At 36.9% G+C, this 20,871-nt stretch overlaps 1 protein-coding gene across 1 annotated transcript in view; it reads left to right on the forward strand.

Annotated features, from left to right (window-relative positions):
• PXDNL (peroxidasin like) overlaps positions 1-20,871 on the forward strand; it is a 510,805-nt gene that overhangs the window by 480,675 nt on the left and 9,259 nt on the right. The window contains 1 exon segment of the mRNA XM_020992584.2: positions 10,297-10,426. Coding sequence (XP_020848243.1) covers positions 10,297-10,426 — 130 coding nt within the window.

Here is a 20,871-nt window from a genome sequence, read left to right on the forward strand (position 1 = left end):
TTCTTTTATTCCACCTTGACCCTTTGGGAGGACCAGTTCAACTCTACAAATTTCTCTTCTCTTGAGATCCTTGCCCTCTTATCAAATCACCTATTGTGCCCTGCCAAACCTTAGCCTTACACCACTCCCACCATCTGCTACCTTCTCTCATACACATATGCTGCTGAATAAAGGTGGAGAAATTCATGCAACTCTTCTGACATGGTCCATTACAAATTTGTTTTGTATCTTCAACTGTGCCTTTACTGCTGCTAGGTAATCCTTTTACACCTTCCTAATCCCTCACTTCCCATACCTTATTATCCCTTTCACCACAGCAACTCTTTTAAACATTTTCCTCTCTCCTCATAGCACCCATGACTCCTCTTCTCCCCACCCTTCCAGCTAAGAACCTTCTTTCATATTTTACAGGAAAAAAATGAGGCCATGTGCCAAGAGCTTCTTCTCCCTTCTTCTTCATCTCATATCACTCAGGTACCTTCTGCCACTATCTCCTCCTCCATCCCTGCCTCACATGGAAGAGGTTGCCCTTTTCCTTGTCAAAGCAAACCCTTCTATTTATAAAAGTGATCTGATTCTATCCCATCTCCTCCATCAGATTGCTTATTCTAGCATTCCGCACCCTCTTACTATGTTAAATCTGTTCTTATCTACTGGAAGCTTCTTTATTACATGCAATCACATCCATGTCTTCTGCTGCTAACTATTATTCCAAATATCTCCAGTCTTTTCTGTCTAACCTCTTTGAGGAAGCCACCTACAATAAGTACCTCCACATCGTATCCTCTCATTTTCCTCCTTACTCTCAAAATCTCGCTTCTGACCACATTATTGAACCAAAAGTGCTCTTTCCAGAGTTACCAGTGATCTCTTAATTGCTAGATCCAATGGATTTTTCTCAATTTCCATTTTTCTTGACCTCTCTACAGCCTTTGACACTGTCAAACCCTCTCTTCTCCTCGATACTGTCTTTCTCTGGGTTTGCATGACATGACTTTCTCCTAGTTCTCCTTCTACCAATTTGACCACTCCCCAGTCTCCTTTGCTGCATCTTCTTACCAGTCAGGGTTAGTAATTTTGAGTGTCCCACAAAGCCCTACCCTAAGCCTTCTTCTTTTCTCCTTGTAAACCGTTTTACTTGGTAACATCATCAGATCCATGGATTCAATTATTATCTCTATGCTAATGATTCTCACATCTACTTTTACAGCTGAAACCACTCTCTTTACCTTTACTCTTGCATCTCCAACTGCCTATTAGGCATCTTGAACTGGATGTCATGTAGATATCTTAAACCCAACATGTCTAAAACTGATCTCATTTTTCCTCCAAACCTTCTTAACCTCCAAACTTCCCAATTAATGTCAAAGGCCCCCCTATTCTCCCAGTCCTTCTGGATTCCAACGTAGGTATCATCCTTGACTCTTTCCTATCTCTCACCCCACCCCCACCCCAGCCTATCCATTGCTAGGACAGGTCAATTTCACTTTTCTAATATCTCTTGAATATGCCTCCTTCTCCTTTCTGATATTATCACCATCCTAGCACAGACTCATTCCCTCATGCCTGGACTATTGAAATAGCTTGCTGGCTGGTCTGCTTGTCACTTCTGCTATCCCACTTCAGTCTATCCTTTACTCAGCTGCCAAAATGATTTTCCTCACTTACATGTCAGACTGTGTCACCCTCCTACTCAATAAGCACCAGTAGTTGCTATAACCTCCAGGATCAAATATAAGGTCTTCCTTTTGGTGTTCAAAGCCCTTTGTATTCTACCCCCTCTCAGCCACCTTTCCAGTCTTCTTACACAACACAACACATTTTGCTCCAGCCCCTCCACCCCCATTAGGCTGTGATACAGTGACACTGGCTTCCTTGCTGTTCCTCTAATAAGACACTCCATGTTTTGACTGCAAGCACTTTCTCTAGCTGTCTCTCATGCTTTCAATGTGCCCTTTTATCTCTGCCACCTGGCTCCTGTGGCTCCCTTCAAGTTCCAGCTAAAATTCTATTTTCTACAGGAGACCTTCGCCTGTTTCTCTTAATTCTGCTGTCTTCCCTCTATTGCTTGTTTCTGATTTGTCCTGTATTTGACTTGTTAGTAAATAGTTATTTGCATGTTATGCCCCTTATTAGATTGTGAGTTCAGGGACTTTCTTTTGTCTTTCTTTGTATCCCCAATACTTAACATCATGGCTGGCAAACAGTAAGTACTTACTGAATGCATATTGACTGACTGAGAACTTCTACTTGTAAATGACCATCATAAATCTTTTCACCAAGAACTGAACTCGATATTCCAGATATAGTCTGTCCTGGGCAAAGTACAGTAGGATTATTGCCTACTTTATTCTGTAAAGCATGTTTTATTTCATGACTCTTTTGATACCATGTTGCATCCCACTGGCTAACAAGTATTCCTACTTTCCTTAATCTCCAGATGCACATTACCTTGCTTTCTCTTAGGAACTGTAGGTTTGAGGGATATTTTTGCTAAGTATTGACAGTTATTCTGGCTCATTATGACTCTGTTGGAAAATTCTTTCCTCTCTATTTCATATGCATGTCAGACACCATTGTAGTGTAGTATTTGTATTCAATTTAATTTCATTTGTGTTTTAGTCCTCTTGACTTCCTACGATTGTGTGCTCTTGTGCTATCTAGAATGGGTTTTTTGTCAGGGACATTTGAAAGTAATAACTTTCTTGTAACTGGCCTGTTTATTGATACTAGAGACAGTATACGTTCTCGCAGTGGGGCTGGGTTCCTGTTAAACTTAGAAAACATAACTATACTTTCAAGGACTCCAGGAAGGCAATTGAATTCTGCCTCTGCTGTGGAAACTGAGTCAACCTTGTGCTTCAGTGGTTGCTCTGTGTATTCAAGAAATTGATGTCAATCAACTAGTGTCTTGAGATGTGGGTATGAAGTGATGGCATTTCAATCTAAAGTTAAGCCCAATAAAATAACCTGAACAGAATGGCACAATGACCATCATAGTCTGTGGAATTAAAAAATGCAACAACATACAATTTTCACTTAAAATACCTTATTTATAACTGATGAACTTATCTAAGACTTTCATTTGATAAACAAGTGGGTTATGAAAAGCATACTTCTTCTCATCAATACTGTCAGTCATTGTTGAACAACTGAATTTCACATCTAGGTCAAGACAATGCTGATTATTATTCAGACCTATGCCATAATATTGCAGTTTTGCACATTTCTTAGAAGACAAGCTACAGGAATCACATTTCATGTAGATGTCGAGTCAATGTCAGACACAGGTCCCTGTTGGTGGAAAAATGATATTTGTAGTGAGAAGAGAATTGGATTCAGAAAACCTAGGTTCCAGTCCAAGATCTTCTACTTACTGCTTGTCACAGGCTCTCTGAACTGAATTTCCTCAAGGGTAAAATTATGGAATTAGATTACATGACCCAAGGGCTCTTCCAGCTCTGAAAATATGATACTAATGGCCCAAGCCAAAGCTGTAGCCTGTAAGACTGTTACACTTTGTCACAGAAATTAAAGGAATAACCTCTAATGACATTGCTGTGTATAACATACAGATAGTGAGATATTTTTCCAAAAAGGTCAGTGCATGTATACTCTAGAACATTTTCCAATCAATTTAGAAAGATCAATCAAGATTCATAGAATCACAAAATTTCACAGTTGGAAGGTACCTTGATGGCTGTGTAATCCAACAATATACATAAAAAGGAATCCCCACTAGAATGTGCCCGACAAATCGTCATACAGACTCTTCTGGAATGAACTCCAATTTGAGATAATTTGTAATCCTCTCAAGTAGCTTTTACTAAGAAACTGTTAAGAAAGTTTTCCCCTCTCTCATATCAAGTCTAAATTTGCCTAATTGCAGGCTCTACTCATTGCTCCTGGTTCTGCCCTCTGTGGTCAAACAGAATAAGTCTTCTCCTCCGTATGATAGGCCTTCAAATAATGGAAGACAGTCATCATTTCCTTTCTGAGCCTTTTATTTTCTGGACTATTCATCTCCAGGTTCTTTGATAGTTCCTCATGTGATGTGTAATCAAGTTCTTTCACCATCCTGGTTATTCTTTTTTGGACATTCTCCAGCTTATTAATGTCCTTCTTATACTGCTTTGCCAAGAACTGAAAATAGCACAGATGTGGCCAGATATAGAGTACAGCCTCTATTACCTCCTTTTTCTAGAAGCAAATCCCCTTTCAGTGTACCCATGATTATATTAGCTTTTTTTGTCTATCATATCATGCTGTTGATTTATATGAAACAAGAGTTCACTAGAACCCCTGGATATTTTTCAGACAAGCTGCTCTCTTAATTATGCCACCCCATCTTTTTCTTGTAAAGCTGATTTTTAAAAATCTAGGTGTAAGACTTTTACATGGAGTTCCTATTGAATTTCATCTTATTAGATTCAGTCTAATACTGAGGTCTGTTGAGGTCTTTGTAGATTCTAACTGTCATATAGTCTGTTAACTATTCTCCCCAGTTTGGTCTGATCTGAAAGTTTGATGAGCAGTTAAATAGCAAATGACACCTGCCCAGATTGAGGAGGCAGATACCAATGCCATACTTGCAAATTTAAGGCTGTAGAGTTTAAATTCAAAATAGCATGAAAGAGTTAGACAGAGAGAAAGAGAAAGACAGAGAGACAGGGACAAAGAGAAAGCACAGATAGACAAAGGCAGAGAGAGAGAGAGTGTTCATATACAGATTTCATCAAAATTGTATCCAGAACCTATCAGGGGAGTTCAAATTAATTGATTTGAGAAGTTTTTTGTTTTTCACAGGACAGAAAACTTCTAGAGTTGTAAAAGATGCTTCAGGATACTGAGATGTTTACAAAGGTGGAAGTCACTCCTGGTTGTGGTATATTAGTAGTCATTGAAGATTTCTTCAACAACTTTTTTCCTATAAGTTTCTCAGAACTTTTTATTGAGGCCACGCAGTGTTTACAATTACAATATTCACCAGGTTGTGCTGCAGGAAGCTATGCTATAAATGTTCAATATGAATCCACAGAGAAGTTTCTACTCATCTTTGTTGAGGCAGCACAAAAGCTTCTTAAGAAGAAACTGCTCCTTATTTTGACGTGAAGTGTCAAAGGCATTCATGGCATTAGACTATCTTGATTAAATGGAGTAGTGAGCAGATTACCTGGGGCCTTCAAAATGGGAGTTGGTGTCATTGTCTGTAGTTCTGGTGTTCCCACCAAAACATTGAAAGGCTAAATATTTTCTTTTTGCCTAGAAAAAGAGAGCTTGAGCATCTAATCAAACAAGGCATCTTTAAAAGAGATAGAAATATTTTGTGGACTCTACTATTTATACAGATACTAAAGTCTAAAAGTGAAGTTAAGTCACCAAGACTAGAAGTACACAGTGAACTAGAAGCCTCAGATCTTTTCTGTGAAGTCAATCAACTCGTGATTGCTTTTGCTTTATTGTTTCATCTTTGCTGAACTTGACCTTTCCACAACTGTATAAAATAATACTTCTGCAGATGACTAATCAGTTAAAGGTAACACTTGAGAATCTTCAGTTTGGTATTTCTGCCATTCCAGGAATTTTCTATTGTTTTATGGAGCAAATAATATGCTTGTTTATTTGTTTATACATATGTTTATGCAAGCATTTAAAAAAATTTACTACTCATGGAATAAAGAGATTTTCTCTTTATGAGAAAATGAGTATGTAGACAGATTTTAATTAGTTTCACATAGTTTTTGTTGTTGTTGTTTGTTTGTTTTTTTAGCAGTTGGGGTTAAGTGACTTGCCCTGGGTCACACAACTAGTAAGTGTCAAATGTTTGGTCTGAGGCAGGATTTGAACTTAGGTCCTCGTGACTTCAGGGCCAATGCTCTATCCACTGTGTCCCCTAGCTGCTGCTTCACATGGATTTAATTCAACAGTTATCTCAGTAATAGACACACAGAAAGAGGTAGGCAAATGTAGGAAATTAGAACTTAAACGGTATGTAACCTAAGATAAATTTCCTGTTTTCCATTGTGCACCTCCCCCCAAAATAAAGTAAGATCTCTTTTAGCCAGACCTTGTAAAACAAGAGTGCCTGCATCATGGGACCTGAAGGCTCTTGATCAGAAAAGAAAGGGAGCCTCTCATGCCTCATCCTGACATGACCCTGGATTTCTAAAGGCTGCTACTTCAGAGCACAAGCCCTAGCAGGTCCAACAAAGCTTAAAAGACTTTCTGTGCAGATATAGGGATGGACTATGTGTCTGTTGTCTGAAGACCAACCCCACTGAGTTGAGAGATACTAATCACTAGATTGTTTGCAGAGTGATGACTGTTCTGGCCGCATAAACTTTTTCTTTTCTTTTCTTTTTTTTTTTTTGATCACATTTGGTCATATTGTTGTGGTGTGTTTATATATTACATCCATTTATAGATTACTCCTACTTTGTAAGATGTCTCTTGGAATAAAGTGAAAGGGAGAAGTAGAACTAAAAGTTAAGTGAAATCATCTGAAAATGCATGCAGTATTTTATATCTGTAGTACTTCCCATCTCTCTGTTTAAAAAATTAATGGCAATGTATTTTCTCTGTCTTCCACTCCTTGTCTTAAATAGCATTTTATTTTTTCCAATTACATGTAATGGCATTTTTAACTTTCATTTAAATTTTTTTTGTTCCAAATTTTCTCCTCCTCTCTCCCTTACCTAAAATGGTAAGCAATTTGAAATAGGTTATATATGTGCAAAAATGTTAAACATATTTCCATATTAGTCATGTTGTGAAAGAAGAAACAGACCAAAAGGAAAAAAAAATGAAAAAAAATGAAAATAGTATGCTTCTATCTTCATTCAGACTCCTTCAGTTCTTTCTCTGGATGTGGATAGCATTTTTTATTATTATTTTTAGGCAATTTGGGCTAAGTGACTTGCCCAAGGTCACACAGCTAGTAAGTGTCAAGTGTTTGGTCTGAGACCAGATTTGAACTCAGTTCCTTCTGATTTCAGGGCCAGTGCTCTATCCACTGCGCCACCTAGCTGCCCCAGTGGATAGCATTTTCCATCATGAATCCTGTGGAATTGTCTTGGATAATTGTATTGATGAGACTAGCTGAGTCATTCATAGTTGATTATCGGAAGTGTTGTTGTTACCCTATACAATGTTTTCTTGGTTCTGCTCACTTCATTTTGCATCAGTTCATGTAAGTCTTTTCAGTTTTTTTTTCTGAAATCTGCCTGCCTGTCATTTCTTATGGCATAAGAGTATTCCATTACATTCATATACCACACCTTGTTCAGCCATTGCCTAATTGATGGGCATCCCCTCAATTTCCAATTCCTCGCCACCACAAAAGAGCTGCTATAAATGTTTTTGTACCTGTAGGCCCTTTCCCCCTTTTTATGATCTCTTTGGGATACAGACCTAGTAGTGGTGGTGGTGGTTTTTTCTTCTTTGTTCTCAAAGAGGACTATGACATCAGGAAGATGATGCCATGACTTGCAAGTGAATCGGATTTAAGTGAGGGAGGGCTGTGCAAGGTCACCAGGCTCCCTTTCTTCTCTGGAGCCATCTGGACCCAGGTGCAGTGGCAAGACATAGATCAGGACAACTGGAGATGGCCCCTCCTAGTAGTGGTAATGCTGGATCAAAGAGTATGTGCAATTTTACTGCTCTTTGGGCATCATCCAAATTGCTCTCTAGAATGTTTGGATCAGTTCACAACTCTACCAGTAGTGCATTAGTGTCCCATTTTCCCCACATCTTTTCCAACATTTATCTTTTTCCATTTCTGTTATATTAGCCAGTCTGATAGATGGGGGGTGGTACCTCAGGGTTGTTTTAGTTTGCATTTCTCTAATCAGTAATGCTTATACCATTTTTCATATGACTATAGATAGCTTTAATTTCTTCATCTGAAAACCACCTGCTCATATCCTTTGACCATTTATCAACTGGGGAATACTTATATTTTATAAATTTGACTTAGTTCTCTATATTTGAGAAATGAGGCCTTTATCAGAGACACTTGCTATAAAAACTATTTCCCAGCTTTCTATTTTCCTTTTAATCTTGGTTGCATTGGTTTTGCTTGTGCAAAAAAAAATTTTTTAACAATATGATCAAAATTATCTGTTTTACTTCCCTTGATCCTCTCTAACTCTTGTTTGGTCAAAAATTCTTCCCTTGTCCATAGATAAAACAGGTAAACTATTCATTGGTGTCCTAATTTGCTTGTGGTAACATCCTTTATGTCTAAATCATTTACCCATTTTGATGTTATCTTGGCATAGTGTAAGATTCTGGTCTATATTTAGTTCCTGCCATACTGTTTTCTAGTTTTCCCAGCAGTTTTTGTCAAATAGTGAGTTTTTATCCCAGAACCTGAGGTCTTTGTGTTTATCAAATACTAGATTATTATTGTCATTTACTAGTCTTGTGTACCTAATCTATTCCAGTGGCCCACCACTCTATTTCTTATTCAATACCAAAAAGTTTTGATGATTGCCACTAGGCCACTTTCCTTTGCATTTTTTTTTCATTAATTCCCTTGATATTCTTGACCTTTTGTTTTTCCAGATAAATTTTATCATTTGTTCTATCTCTTTAAAACAGTTTTTTTTGGTAGTTTGATTGGCATAGCACTGAATAAGTAAATTAATTTAGGTAGAATTTTCATTTTTATTCTATTGCCTCAGCCTACCCATGAGCAATTGATATTTTTACAATTGTTTGCATGAAAAGTGTTTTGTAATTGGCATCAAGGTCATCCACTGCATCCCAGGCCATCGCCAGTCATCCTGAGTTTTGTCCTGCCACTGGACTTCAGTGACTATGGAAGAGAAAGTGAGGCCAACAACTTTGCACAAGTCTGCCTCACTTAAATACAACTCAAATATGATTAAAGATGTCACCCTTGTGATGTCATTGGTCCTCTTCAAAAACAAAGGATAAGAAACAAAATCAGCAAATATTTATTAAACATCTGCTAAGTTCAAGACTAGGGACACATTTAATTTTTTCCCAGAGCTGTAATTTCAATGGTGTAGAGAATTCCTAGTGATTGAACTCCTTCTACCAGTGCAGACGGCTATCCGCAGCTTAGTTTTTCAAAGAGTTGCCTAGGGCACTGGGAGGATAAGTGCCTGGACTAATATCACACAGCCAGTGGTATCACAAGTGGGATTTGAATGTAGGCCTATTGATTCAGAGGCTTGCTCTCCACTTACATGCTACCTCTTATTAAGGATGCAGAGATAGACAATTCTATGCTCCCTGCCTTATGGAACTTATATCTCACTAGGTGACAATACTACATTTATGCAGATAATGACATAAAATGTAGACTATGAAGCAGGGGAAGTAGAAATACAAAGTGCCCTGGGATACTTTAAGGAACACTTTCAGTTGAAGGGTGGGGGATCAGGGAAATATTTATCGGGGATGTAGCAGTTGACTTGAGCCTTGAAGATAAGGATTCTGGAAGGCAGTGATGAGAAGAGAATGCATTTTTAAAATAGTGGATGGCTTGAACACATGCTTGGAGTTTCAAAATGGCATGTTGAGTTCAGGGAACATCTGGTAGTCCCAGTAACCTGAGATGAGGTTTTGATTTCTGTTCTGTTTTGTGAAATTATTCTCTTCAGAATATTCTATTCCAAAATGGATTTTACTTTTGTTCCCAGTCCCCAAACTCTATATAATCATCTGGTCATTTGCTTCTATCTGTTAGGAACTTTCCTCAAACTTTTCAAAAGCATCAAAAGCTGACAGAGTTTCTATTCTTTCATGTTCAGCAGGGTTGGGCTATTTTGCAATTGGCTTTTTAAGAAGGTTTGATTTTTGACAGCCAGACTTATCATTGTCTTAGCATTGTGATTTCCATGAATATGTAATGCAGCAACAATTTTCCCACCTGGGTGCTGCATAATGTGTGATATTTAATTTGCCACAGCTTTGTCACTGTGTAAAGTGAAAAAAAATGTCATTAGGAAAAGACATGCCTCTGAGATCTAAATAATATACCAAATGTACTTGCAATACAACATGACATTCCTCATAGTTGTCAAGGGAAAAAAAGTGATTTCAATACATTTGAAAAGATATATTAATAGAATGACTATGAGTTATTCCTCTTTATTCTCATTTTAATTTTAAATCCTTAATTCTGACTTTATTTTTTTTGTCCTTTGTATTCTTCACAGCACCTATTTCAGTGACTTGCACATAGTAGGCACCCACATCTTTGTTGATTTTATTTGACAGATCCTTCCCCCTTCCCTGAATCTTATTTTGCTTCCTACATTGTAGGCATAATGAAAAATTATCGATGGATAGAAATACAGGAAATATGACACATTTGTCCAGTTCCAGTTTTCCTCAGGATTTCAGCCATTTTGCTGCAGAAGTTCAAGAAACCATCATAGCTCTCAGGAAACAGGTTTGTTTTCTCCAGTAGTTGCCACTGTGTTTATGGAGAATACAGTGGGGCCAACTAACGTTTCTTTTGCATGAACAGGAATTTACTGTAACTATAATGCAAAGCCAGAAGAAAATGCATATATCAATTGGGTATAATCATAGACTATTTATTATTATTTAATAATACCAAACCTAATAAATACTAAGCTTAAACATAGATTGTTTAAATGGTTATAGGATGAGGGGAGAGAAGAAACAAAGAAGGTTGGAAAAAGTTGGTGCCTTTAAGGTAATTATATCATTGAATAGTGTGTAATCTAGAATATATTTGTTATATTTAGGTCAGATTGCTAGGTGTATGAAGCACAGAGAATTTTTCATTTCTGTACTGGCTGACGGAGGTTGACAAATTTCTGAAGGGCTGTAGCTTGGGATGCAGTTTTCTGTAGCTCATGTGGAAAAAATACATTTCTTGGAATAAACTCAAAAGGCTCCTCAGAACTTACAATTTTGTCTGTCTTTTAACTGCCTGGAAATGTACTAATTAAAAACTATAATTCTACACTTTTCTATTTTTGTGCTTATCTTCTCAGTTTTTGGTGTCTTCTGATTTATGCATTCTTCTCTCAAATTGAAAAAAAAAAGCAATGAAAGGGAATTTCATCTATATGGATAGGGAAAATGTAGATACCTGTTCTGTAATAAAAGTCTGCTTGCTTAAGAGCACAATGTCAAGCTATCTGTTTTTGCAGACATTTTTTCACTGTGAGTCTTTTGCTCTTTCCATATTAATATAAGAGAAACTCTGTGCCTAAACTAGTTAAAACGCTGTCAGAGGGGGTAAATAACTCTTGGGTCTCTAGGAGTTATATAAGCATAAATTTATGGAGTTATGGTAGAATGTGTAGGATTCAAGCACAAGGGTGGGCCTACTCGAATTCTTCCCACATCATCCTTCCACTGTGTATATCACCCTTCCTAATAAACCTAAAGTTATAGAAGATAAAATTATCTCCAGAAAGTTTTATGGAGACCTTTTATGGAGACCTGTTACTTATGGAAAAAGATTGTAATCTGGGGAATCTTCTTTAGCCTTTTCCAATTATCACAAATCCATCTACAAGATTGGCTAATTGTCACCTCAGAAGATAATGAGAAAAAATAAGGGGATGTCACCTAGGAGAGGTAAATTTTAAAGGGAGAGTGAGGATCTTGACTATAAAAAGTACTGTGCACTGAGAGGCAGCATGAGGCTGCCAAACGGAGAAAGACAAGTCCCTGATGATAAGATTTGTAGGTTGGGATAGTGTTGCATCGCCATTGTTTCCAGTGTCACAGAGAAAGAGTTATGGATAAAAACATTTATGCCTCAGGAGCTTTTGATTCAGTCTTGCACGCTGTGACTTTTGTGTAACTTCAAAGGAAGTAGAAAAATCAGGGCAAACTATGAAAATGTATTTTAATTTCTCCCTAGTATTGTGCCTTCCCTCTGATGGTTGCCAATGTATACACAATGGTCACTGATTAAGGTAGCATAGCCAGAGTAATTAGACTTATTTTGAGCTTAGAGAACTGAGATGGGCACTAACGTCAAGGGAAAAAAAAACACACTCAAAACCCCAAAACCCACTTTTTAGCATTCTTTTGTGTGTCTGTGCATGTGCATACATGAGTAAAAGGAGAGAATACCCTCATCCCCCTCCAGAATTTCACATTCCTCCAAAGTAGTACTTCTGATAGCATCTATTAATTTAAGATTGAAGCAGCTGACTGGCATAGATTTGAATCCATGCAGCACAAGATCAGGAGTAGATAATTCATATAAAACATGTTAAGTGATCTTCTATCTATGATGTCAGGATCAAGGAAATACCTGTTTGCATGGTTCAGTCTGTGTCAATAAAAGCATGATTTAATGCTCATTTTATCAATACAAAATAAACAGAAATCTTAAAGGGTTATTAGCTCTTATTCCCTATTTCTTATACTGGGTATATTTAATCATTTACATACAGAGCATGAAGTTAACTAATTTCTGGGTTTTTTTTGTCTATTTATATATATATACATATATATGTATACATACAAACATATGTATAGTCATCTCTACATCTATTTATTTATCTAGCTATTGATACCTTGATATCCATAGATATTACAGTGGAACCAGCATCTCTTAGATGCGGGTACTCTCCCTACCAGTGCAATCAGTCATTCGAAAAGTACTTAATATATACCAGGTAATAACACAGTCCCTGCTTTCAAGGAGCTCATATTCATTTAGGTGATACAATATGTGAATTACTATATAATATATATGTATATATGTGTAGATAGATAGATAGATAGATAGATAGATAGATAGATAGATAGATAAATAGATAGATAGATGGATAGATAGATAGATAGATAGATAGATAGATAGATAGATAGATAGATAAATAGATAGATAGATGGATAGATAGATAGATAGATATAGGTATAGCCAGTTAGGTGGTACAATGGATAGAATGCTGGGACTAGAGTCAGGAAGACCTGAGTTAAAGTTCACATATGGCCTCAGACATTTATTATATGTATAACCCTGGGCAAGTCAGTTAACTCTGTTTGCCTCAGTCCCTCATCTGTAAAATGAGCTGGAGAAGGAAATGATATGCCACTCCAGTATCTCTGCCAAAGAAAATACCAAATGTGGTCACAAAGAGTTGAATGTGATGGAACAACAAAGTATATATGTATATTATACATACATACATGCATACATACACATATATGTATATGTGTTGCAGAAAGGGAGAATACCATTAGAGCAGAATCTAGACTCCATAAACTTTTAAAAAAAGATTGTATTTTTATAATTGTATTTCAAAATAATTGAGGTTTCCTAAAATCTTATATATATTATTTTATACATTTACAAACATGATTTTGAGAGAGTATCCTCAGGCTTTATCAGGAGTCCATAACACAAAAAGGGAAAATTCCCTGCGTTAGAGAAAAAAGACTGGGGTTGGGGGACAGGAGAACAGGGAGGATTATAACTCATCCACATCTTTCCATTTTGTGCATAAATTCTCTATAAAATATCTATCTAACACACTAGCAACCTCCTTTATTTCTTTTCATATTTCAAGGACTCTAGTACAGTACACAGACTGGCTCTCATTCTTCCCTGTGATCATACACGTCCTTGATGATGTCTTTCACATCATTTCTTCAGTGCAAGTAATTATTGGTAATATACTGTTACGATCCACTGTGTTTCTTTTCATAGTCTTTTCAATCACTTACTTTGTTGATAATTCTCAGGTCATGGTGTTCCATGATTTGTAGCCACATCAAATCATTATGAAAATACTAGCCTTGAAAAATGGCTTAGCATGGCAACAGACAGCTTCAAAGCAATGAAAGCACTGAGCAATTTCCTAACATGATCCTGCCTGATTTTCTCCTCCTTTTCCATTCTGACGCAGCTCATTATAATCTGTGGATAGCTAGACAGAGTATTTGTTAAGCATTTGCCATATACTAGGTACTATTTTAAGTACTGGGGAAAAATACAATAAAACAGTCCTTAGCCTCAAGGAACATACATTCTAATGGGAGAAAACAACACATAAAGGAGAGCTTTAAAACGAGGCTTGGGGAGGAGTCGGTTGGAGAGACAGTATTTAAAAGCCTAGAGAGAAGGCAGCTAGGTGGCACAGTGGAAAGAGCACCAGCCCTGAAGTCAGTAGGACCTGAGTTCAAATCTGGCCTCAGACCAAACACTTGACACTTACTAGCTGTGTGACCCTGGGCAAGTTACTTAACCCCAATTGCCTAAAAAGAAAATAAAAATTCTAGAGAGTCAGATGTAGTATCTTTCCCATCCAACTGCATGTCATGATCTGGACAACATATGTTCTTTATCCACTTGACTTTTTTCTTATTTTGATTGATAGCTAGGTCTCTACTGAGTGACTATGAATCTCATTGATAAGACCTAATATTATCCTAGGTCTTGATTCAGAGATACAATAGGGAATAGGGGCTGGGTTTGTGAATTCATTGAGAGGTGAGTAAATTCCACCTCACCTAGCAAGGCAAATCAGCATCTTTGCTGCAATTTCTAGTCTTTGAGAGTTGAATTGTAGGGTTAAGTGATTTGCCCAGGGCCATACAGACAGTATGTGACAGAGGTAAGACTTAAACCCTGGCCTTGTCTTGAAAGCCAGCTATCCCTTCATATTGCCTCTCACATCCAGTATCATCCCATATCCACCACCTTTTTCCTTTAAACTTTGTCACGTGCATACTCTATGGTGGAGATCTTTGGTAAGCATATACCTCCATTTTTGATGCTTCTCTATTTTGTGGATTCAGTAAGCAAAAGACACAAAATAAATATGCTATTTTGAATACCCTTCAGACAACTGAGTGACTTTGAAGATGTCTTCTGCTGTAGAAAAGAGTCTTTGTGAACCTGCCTCTTTTTAAAATCCAAGTTACCCTTGATGTATGTATGCACAGATCTTACTCAAATATTTTATAGATCTGAAAGAGAATGCTGTTCCATGATACAGGACTTATAATTCACACTATTTACAGATAGGAGTATCTGGACAACCTCACAATCCATAGGAAATCCTTTTGTATCTTGGGATATGTTCTGAAATGTCCTCCACAAAAGTGGTAAACACATCTGGTTATTTCCTTGTCTTCTACCTTGCTTTATATAAATGATCAGAGGGATCTCATACAATTCTGTCTTTGTGATTATAACTTTTAAAGAATCTTAATATATTTTTGACATATATGTGGGGGTGGTATTCCTTGCTGGAGGAGAGCCTTTAGGGTAATATCTTGCTTTATCAGATCCAATGTTTTCTAATAGTCAGCAAATGATAGGCGTAGTGTGGTATTGTATTTTCTACACCTTTCAGTCAATTGTATTATGGTAAATTATTTGTGTATTGCAGAACATTTTTGTGGGCTATTGCTTGCAAAAGCTTCATTCATCCCTTCTAATTACCTCATCATTAGTTTTCTCAATGTATCTGTAGATAATTTTCATAAGAAAATAATAAAAAATAATAAGAAAATTTCATAAGAAAATAATAAAAAATGAAAACTAGGTATATAAGCCAGTAGTTGTTTTTCCTTTTTTCTTTTAATTGTAATCACAATCAGACTTTAGAAAATTAGAGTTTCCTAACTAAAATTCATATTCACTCAAAAGAGCTCAACTTAGCTATAGAGAGAAACCAGAGCCTCTGAATCACATATAAGGATCCCTATGGGCCACATATTGCCTTAGAAAGCCATATGTTAATGTTGTCTATGTAGTCTATTATATTTTTTATTTATTTTGTTAAGTATTTCCTAATTGCATTTTAATCTGGTTTGGGATGGCCATATATGTTTGACACCTCTGACAGCTCATTGTCTAGACTATTATATACGAAATGGACAGCCTATAGGGCTCATTCAGCAACACATCTATTTGGGTCAGACACTGCAAATGGATAATTTACTGGGCCCAGAATTAAATAGGAGGAAGCTAGCCTCCTGGATTGCTTTTTGGTTTAAATGTTCTTTGAATGGCTTCACCTTCTCCCTGAACCATATATCCACCTTTTTAATGTCAATATTCTCCAGGAATATTGTATGATAATGAGCTGTGAACCAGTATGGTCTTCAAAGAATTAAAGTTTAATATAAACCAAAGGGTAATCTAAAGGAACAGGGTGGGCATAAGCAGGCTGCAACATATTACAAACAAGGTTTATAAATAAAAAACATAATGTAGCAAAGAAATCAAAAAGAAGATGGGCTGGTCATGTGATAAAAGTGAATAATGACTGAGGATAGCCCCTATTTTCCATTGGTATGCTTGTAATTTCAAGAAAATTTGGGGAAGTCTTCCTCTACCATTCCCCTTTACACACACATAGACACAGACACACACAGACAGACAGACACACACACACACACACACAGACCATTGAACACCTTTAGTAAATCTGTGGGAGAACACAAATGGGAATTGCTTGGGTTGGGCAGGCATGGTTGATTGTGATCTGGAGGAATACCCACAGTCACGAGACCCTAGATTTATTTAGATTTCAGAATGCTGGAGAATTCAGTTGTATAGCTCAGTCGTAAGCTAATGTCTCACTCACCTATGTTTGGAAATAGTTTCAATTTTGCTTTTTCTACTTTGAGGAGAGGGAAAGAGAATCTTCCTTTTTGTAATATGAAAACCAAGCCCTAGAAGCCTTTGAAATTTCATTACTAAAAAAATTTTAAAAAATAAATTGCATTATTTTCAGCATTATTTCTTCTGCATATGCTTGCTCATTTTTTAGCCATTCCTCTCAATTTTATGTTTTTAAGTGTCATTACCCCTTCCTGACGTAGTGTGGTGGAAGAGGTCCAAATATGGTGGTTCCACTCTTATTAATGATGAGGATAAGTTGCCATAGAAATGCCAGATAATTTATTCCATTTCATATCTATTTATTGTTTTCCTTCCATTTTCATCTACAAATGGTCTTGGGGCTATCTAATTTAGCAGGATTACCCAGCAAATGTGCCATTGGTATGTTTTCACCTCAGCTGCCTTTCATTTTTTTTTTGAGGCTATAATAGCTCATAATTTGATGCCATGCTCCATTTTACAAGGGAGCTTATGTTATAAACTGGTGTTGTCCTTGGCTACCATATCACTGCTTGGCAAAGGGATCTAGTTTTTGTGATGTTACACAGCTTTGGGGCTCTTTTTGGCCTCTTCCTCATGGCAATGATTTAGCATTTCCCAAACTTATTGGAGAGGATCATTGAAGATTGCATGCAATTTCACTTAATACAATAGAGAAAATAAGTTCTGGAGAATAGAAGCCCACAGAGAGTTTTTTTGGATGATACCACAAACGTATCTAGAAGGAAGACAACAAAAATGCTCAAGAAACAGATTTTATTCATTTTAATTTAACAGACATTTATTATATGCCTAGTATTTGAAAGTCACCATGCTAGGCAATAGAAAAACAAAGACAAAAACATAATAGTCCCTATCCTATTAACAAAAGTAGCTTGCATTTATGTAGTATTTTAAGATTGGCAAAGTGCTTTACAAATACTATACCATTTTATCCTCATGATAATTATGGGAGGTAGGTGGTCTTGTTATCCCCATTTTACAGATGAGGAAACAGAGGCAGAGAGATGTTAAAAGACTTGCCCAGGGTCATACAACTAGTAAATATTTGAGTTCTGATTTGAACTCGTGTTTTCTTGACTCCATGTTTAGTGTTCTATCCACCATATGAGCTAGTTGTCTACTTTACTGAGGTTATATTGTATATAAAGATCAAAAATACAGGTTAAGTTGAAGAGAGAGAGATCAGTAGCAACTGCGAGGGTCTGGGAAGGCTGTGGATAGGAGGTGGCAGCAATGGTGAGTAAGGAAAATATTCAAGGCATGAGGGACAATCTTTATAAACATTTAAATGGCAGATAGAATGCTGTGTTCAGGGAACATCATATAGCTTCTCAAGAAGAAAGTCTTCATGTAAAGCTCCCAATGTCCAAACCCTGAGAAGGATTGGACCTGTAGAGCCTTGGCTACTTTTGTGTGTGTGTGTGTGTGTGTGTGTGTGTGTGTGTGTGTGTGAGGCAATTGGGTAAGTGACTTGCCCAGGGTCACACAGCTAGTAAGTGTCAAGTAGCTGAGGCCAGATTTGAACTTAGGTCATCTTGACTCCAAGGCTGGAGCTTTATCCACTGTACCAACTAGCTGCCCCACCTTGGCTACTCTACTGCTAATGGATCATCTCAGGATCTCAGGGGGATGTGGTACAGCTGTCTAATGGCTCTCCTATGTTGGTGTCATTAATATATTAAAACAATAAGAAAAAGCTTTCCATCCTATGTAAAGGTTTTGCCAAAGGGCATAGATGAGACTCCCAAGGGAAGAGAAGTCATGATTGTATTATTATCTCCCCAAGTATGGTAGTTACACACCCAGAAGATATCATAGATCTATCTAAGAATTTAAATAAGCACACATGCAATTTTGATAGCAAAATATAAATCAGACCCTCTTATTTTCTCTGTGTAAATCAGTAATTGTATCCTTATTATAACTGAAATAAATAGCTAGTATTTTTGTAGCACTTTGAGGTTTATAAAGGGCGTTACAGCTGTGACAACCTTGTTTGATTCTCCCAACAACCCTGAGCAGTAAGTGTTATTATTATACCCATTTTACAGATAAGGAAACTGGGGCAAGCGGGAGTTAAACAACTTGTCCATGACAAATAGTAGTAAGTGTTTATTTAAATTCAAGTCTTCCTGACTTAAGCCTAGTGTGATTGAAAACAACATTTTGGGGGGGAGGGGAGGGAGTCTGACGTAATGCAGAAGAAAGCTACAGATTTTTATGCTGAATTTCAAAATTATTGGTCTCAGAAAAGTTCATGAAAACCTTGTTCATAGATGCAAGCTAAAGGATTTTGAATTCACAAGATTTAATAATCATAGTATAGCCCGTGAAGTCAGCATGTTTCTCAGTAGTTAATATCCTGAGGAACATCACAAGAAGTCCCTGGCACAAGGAAGCAATGCCTTTAGTAAAGCAGCAATAGAAAACTTGAATACTTCAAGAATGACACCAGAATAGGAACTGGGGTACACTGTAGGTATCCACTGCAAGAGGCATAGCCAGCTAACATGACCCAACTCGTTTGTAATTTATTGGCAAGCATAGCAGATATGAAATTCAAGGTTTCTGATCAACAACGTTTTTTATGATTTCTTTATTTAGAGATGTCATCTCAGGATTGATGTTTTGCATGTAGCACTGTCAGAATGTTTCTATCTGATAGAGAATCTATTTCAGAGCTCCCCCCTATTTCCCACCAAGTAATCATTATCCAAGCTCTTAAAGGCATTTTCCTTCCTATGATGAAATTAGTTTGAAAATTTGGTGGGATCAACAATTCATGGGGAAAGAATCTTAAAATTATGATTTCTGATGTTTTAAGTAAACCAGATTTTGTCAGTTTTAGAAGGCTAGCTATTCTTTTTGAATTGATTTGATAATTCAAGATTTTTATAAAATTTTCTCCTAGATACTTAGTCAAGGCAAAGGTAACTTGAAAGATCAATTCAGGGGCAGCCAGGTGGTGCAGTAGATAAAGCACTGGCCCTGAAGTCAGGAAGACCTGAGTTCAAATCCAGCCTCAGACCAAACACTTGACACTTACTAGCTGTGTGACCCTGGGCAAGTCACTTAACCCCAACTGCCTAAAAAACAACAACAAAAAAAAGAAAGATCAAATTCAGTTGCATTTAAAATGTAATAAAAACCAAACCTTCCTTTAATATCAGTTCTATCTAATGAATCTTACTTTTTAAGTGTCTTTTGTCTATTAACAAAAAGCAACATGGCCAAGAGGAGATATGCACATATTCCCTCAGGCTTTACCCATTTTCCTACGGTTGGTTACCTAAGAAAGCTTCTTTATATTTTAAGGTGCAATAAAACACAATTTTAAAATTTATAAACCATTTCTACAGATGCAAAACAAGCTGTAGACTGGATTTGGCCCTCAGACCATTGTTTGCTGACCTCTGTCCTAAAGAATAGGAAATTGGCTACAAAGCTAGCTAGACTTGGGTTCAAATCTGCTTCTGACTGTGTGGCACATACTGGCTGTGATCCCAGGCTTGTCACTTAATCTCTTAGAGCTCTAGGCAATTCTCTAAAACTGTATGTTGCAGAGATGGAGCCAATCTATATTGTTAGAGTTTCCTCCCTGAAAGTTCTGTATACAAATGAATTCACAGCTCTCCCTATCCATATCTCTATCTTTTTCTATTAAAAACAACAAAAATAGTTTCAATATGCATCAATAGTATGACATGACAATTTTTTAAAAAGCTAATGTGATCTTGTTCTTATTCTGCCTTGGATAGATCATATATGTAGTATTGTATTCAGTTCTGAACATCACTATTTTGGATATTGCTTCTTAATTGCAAATGTTGAGGTTTTTTGTTTGTTTGCTTTTGTTTTTGCCTTTATGTTCCTAGTAGTCCTTTGAATAGTAGATGATTAATAAACCTTTGCTGAACTGAGGAGGCTAACCTTGATAATGACGGACCTTGAAACCATAAGGATCCATTGAAAGAACCAAGAATGTTTATTCTGCTGAAGACTTAGGTGGGAGATGTAATAGATTTCCTCATGTATTTGAAGGGTTGTTAGTGGAAGAGAGATGAGACTTGTTCTGTTGGGTCACAAAGGTCAGAATTAAGAATGATAGATGAGAACTCTAAAGGCAGGTTTTGGTTTTTGTCTTCAAGTTAACATTTTTCTAGCAGTCATTAGCTGTCCCAAAGTGGAAAAGTAGACCTTGGAAGTTAGTAAGCTTCCCATCACTGGCTAGCAGATCTCTTCCTGGGGTGGTTATAGAG

The sequence above is a fragment of the Phascolarctos cinereus genome, unplaced genomic scaffold, assembly GCF_003287225.1.
Source record: "Phascolarctos cinereus isolate Bilbo 61053 unplaced genomic scaffold, phaCin_HiC Scaffold_4;HRSCAF=312, whole genome shotgun sequence".
In the NCBI taxonomy this organism is placed as follows: Eukaryota; Metazoa; Chordata; class Mammalia; order Diprotodontia; family Phascolarctidae; genus Phascolarctos; species Phascolarctos cinereus.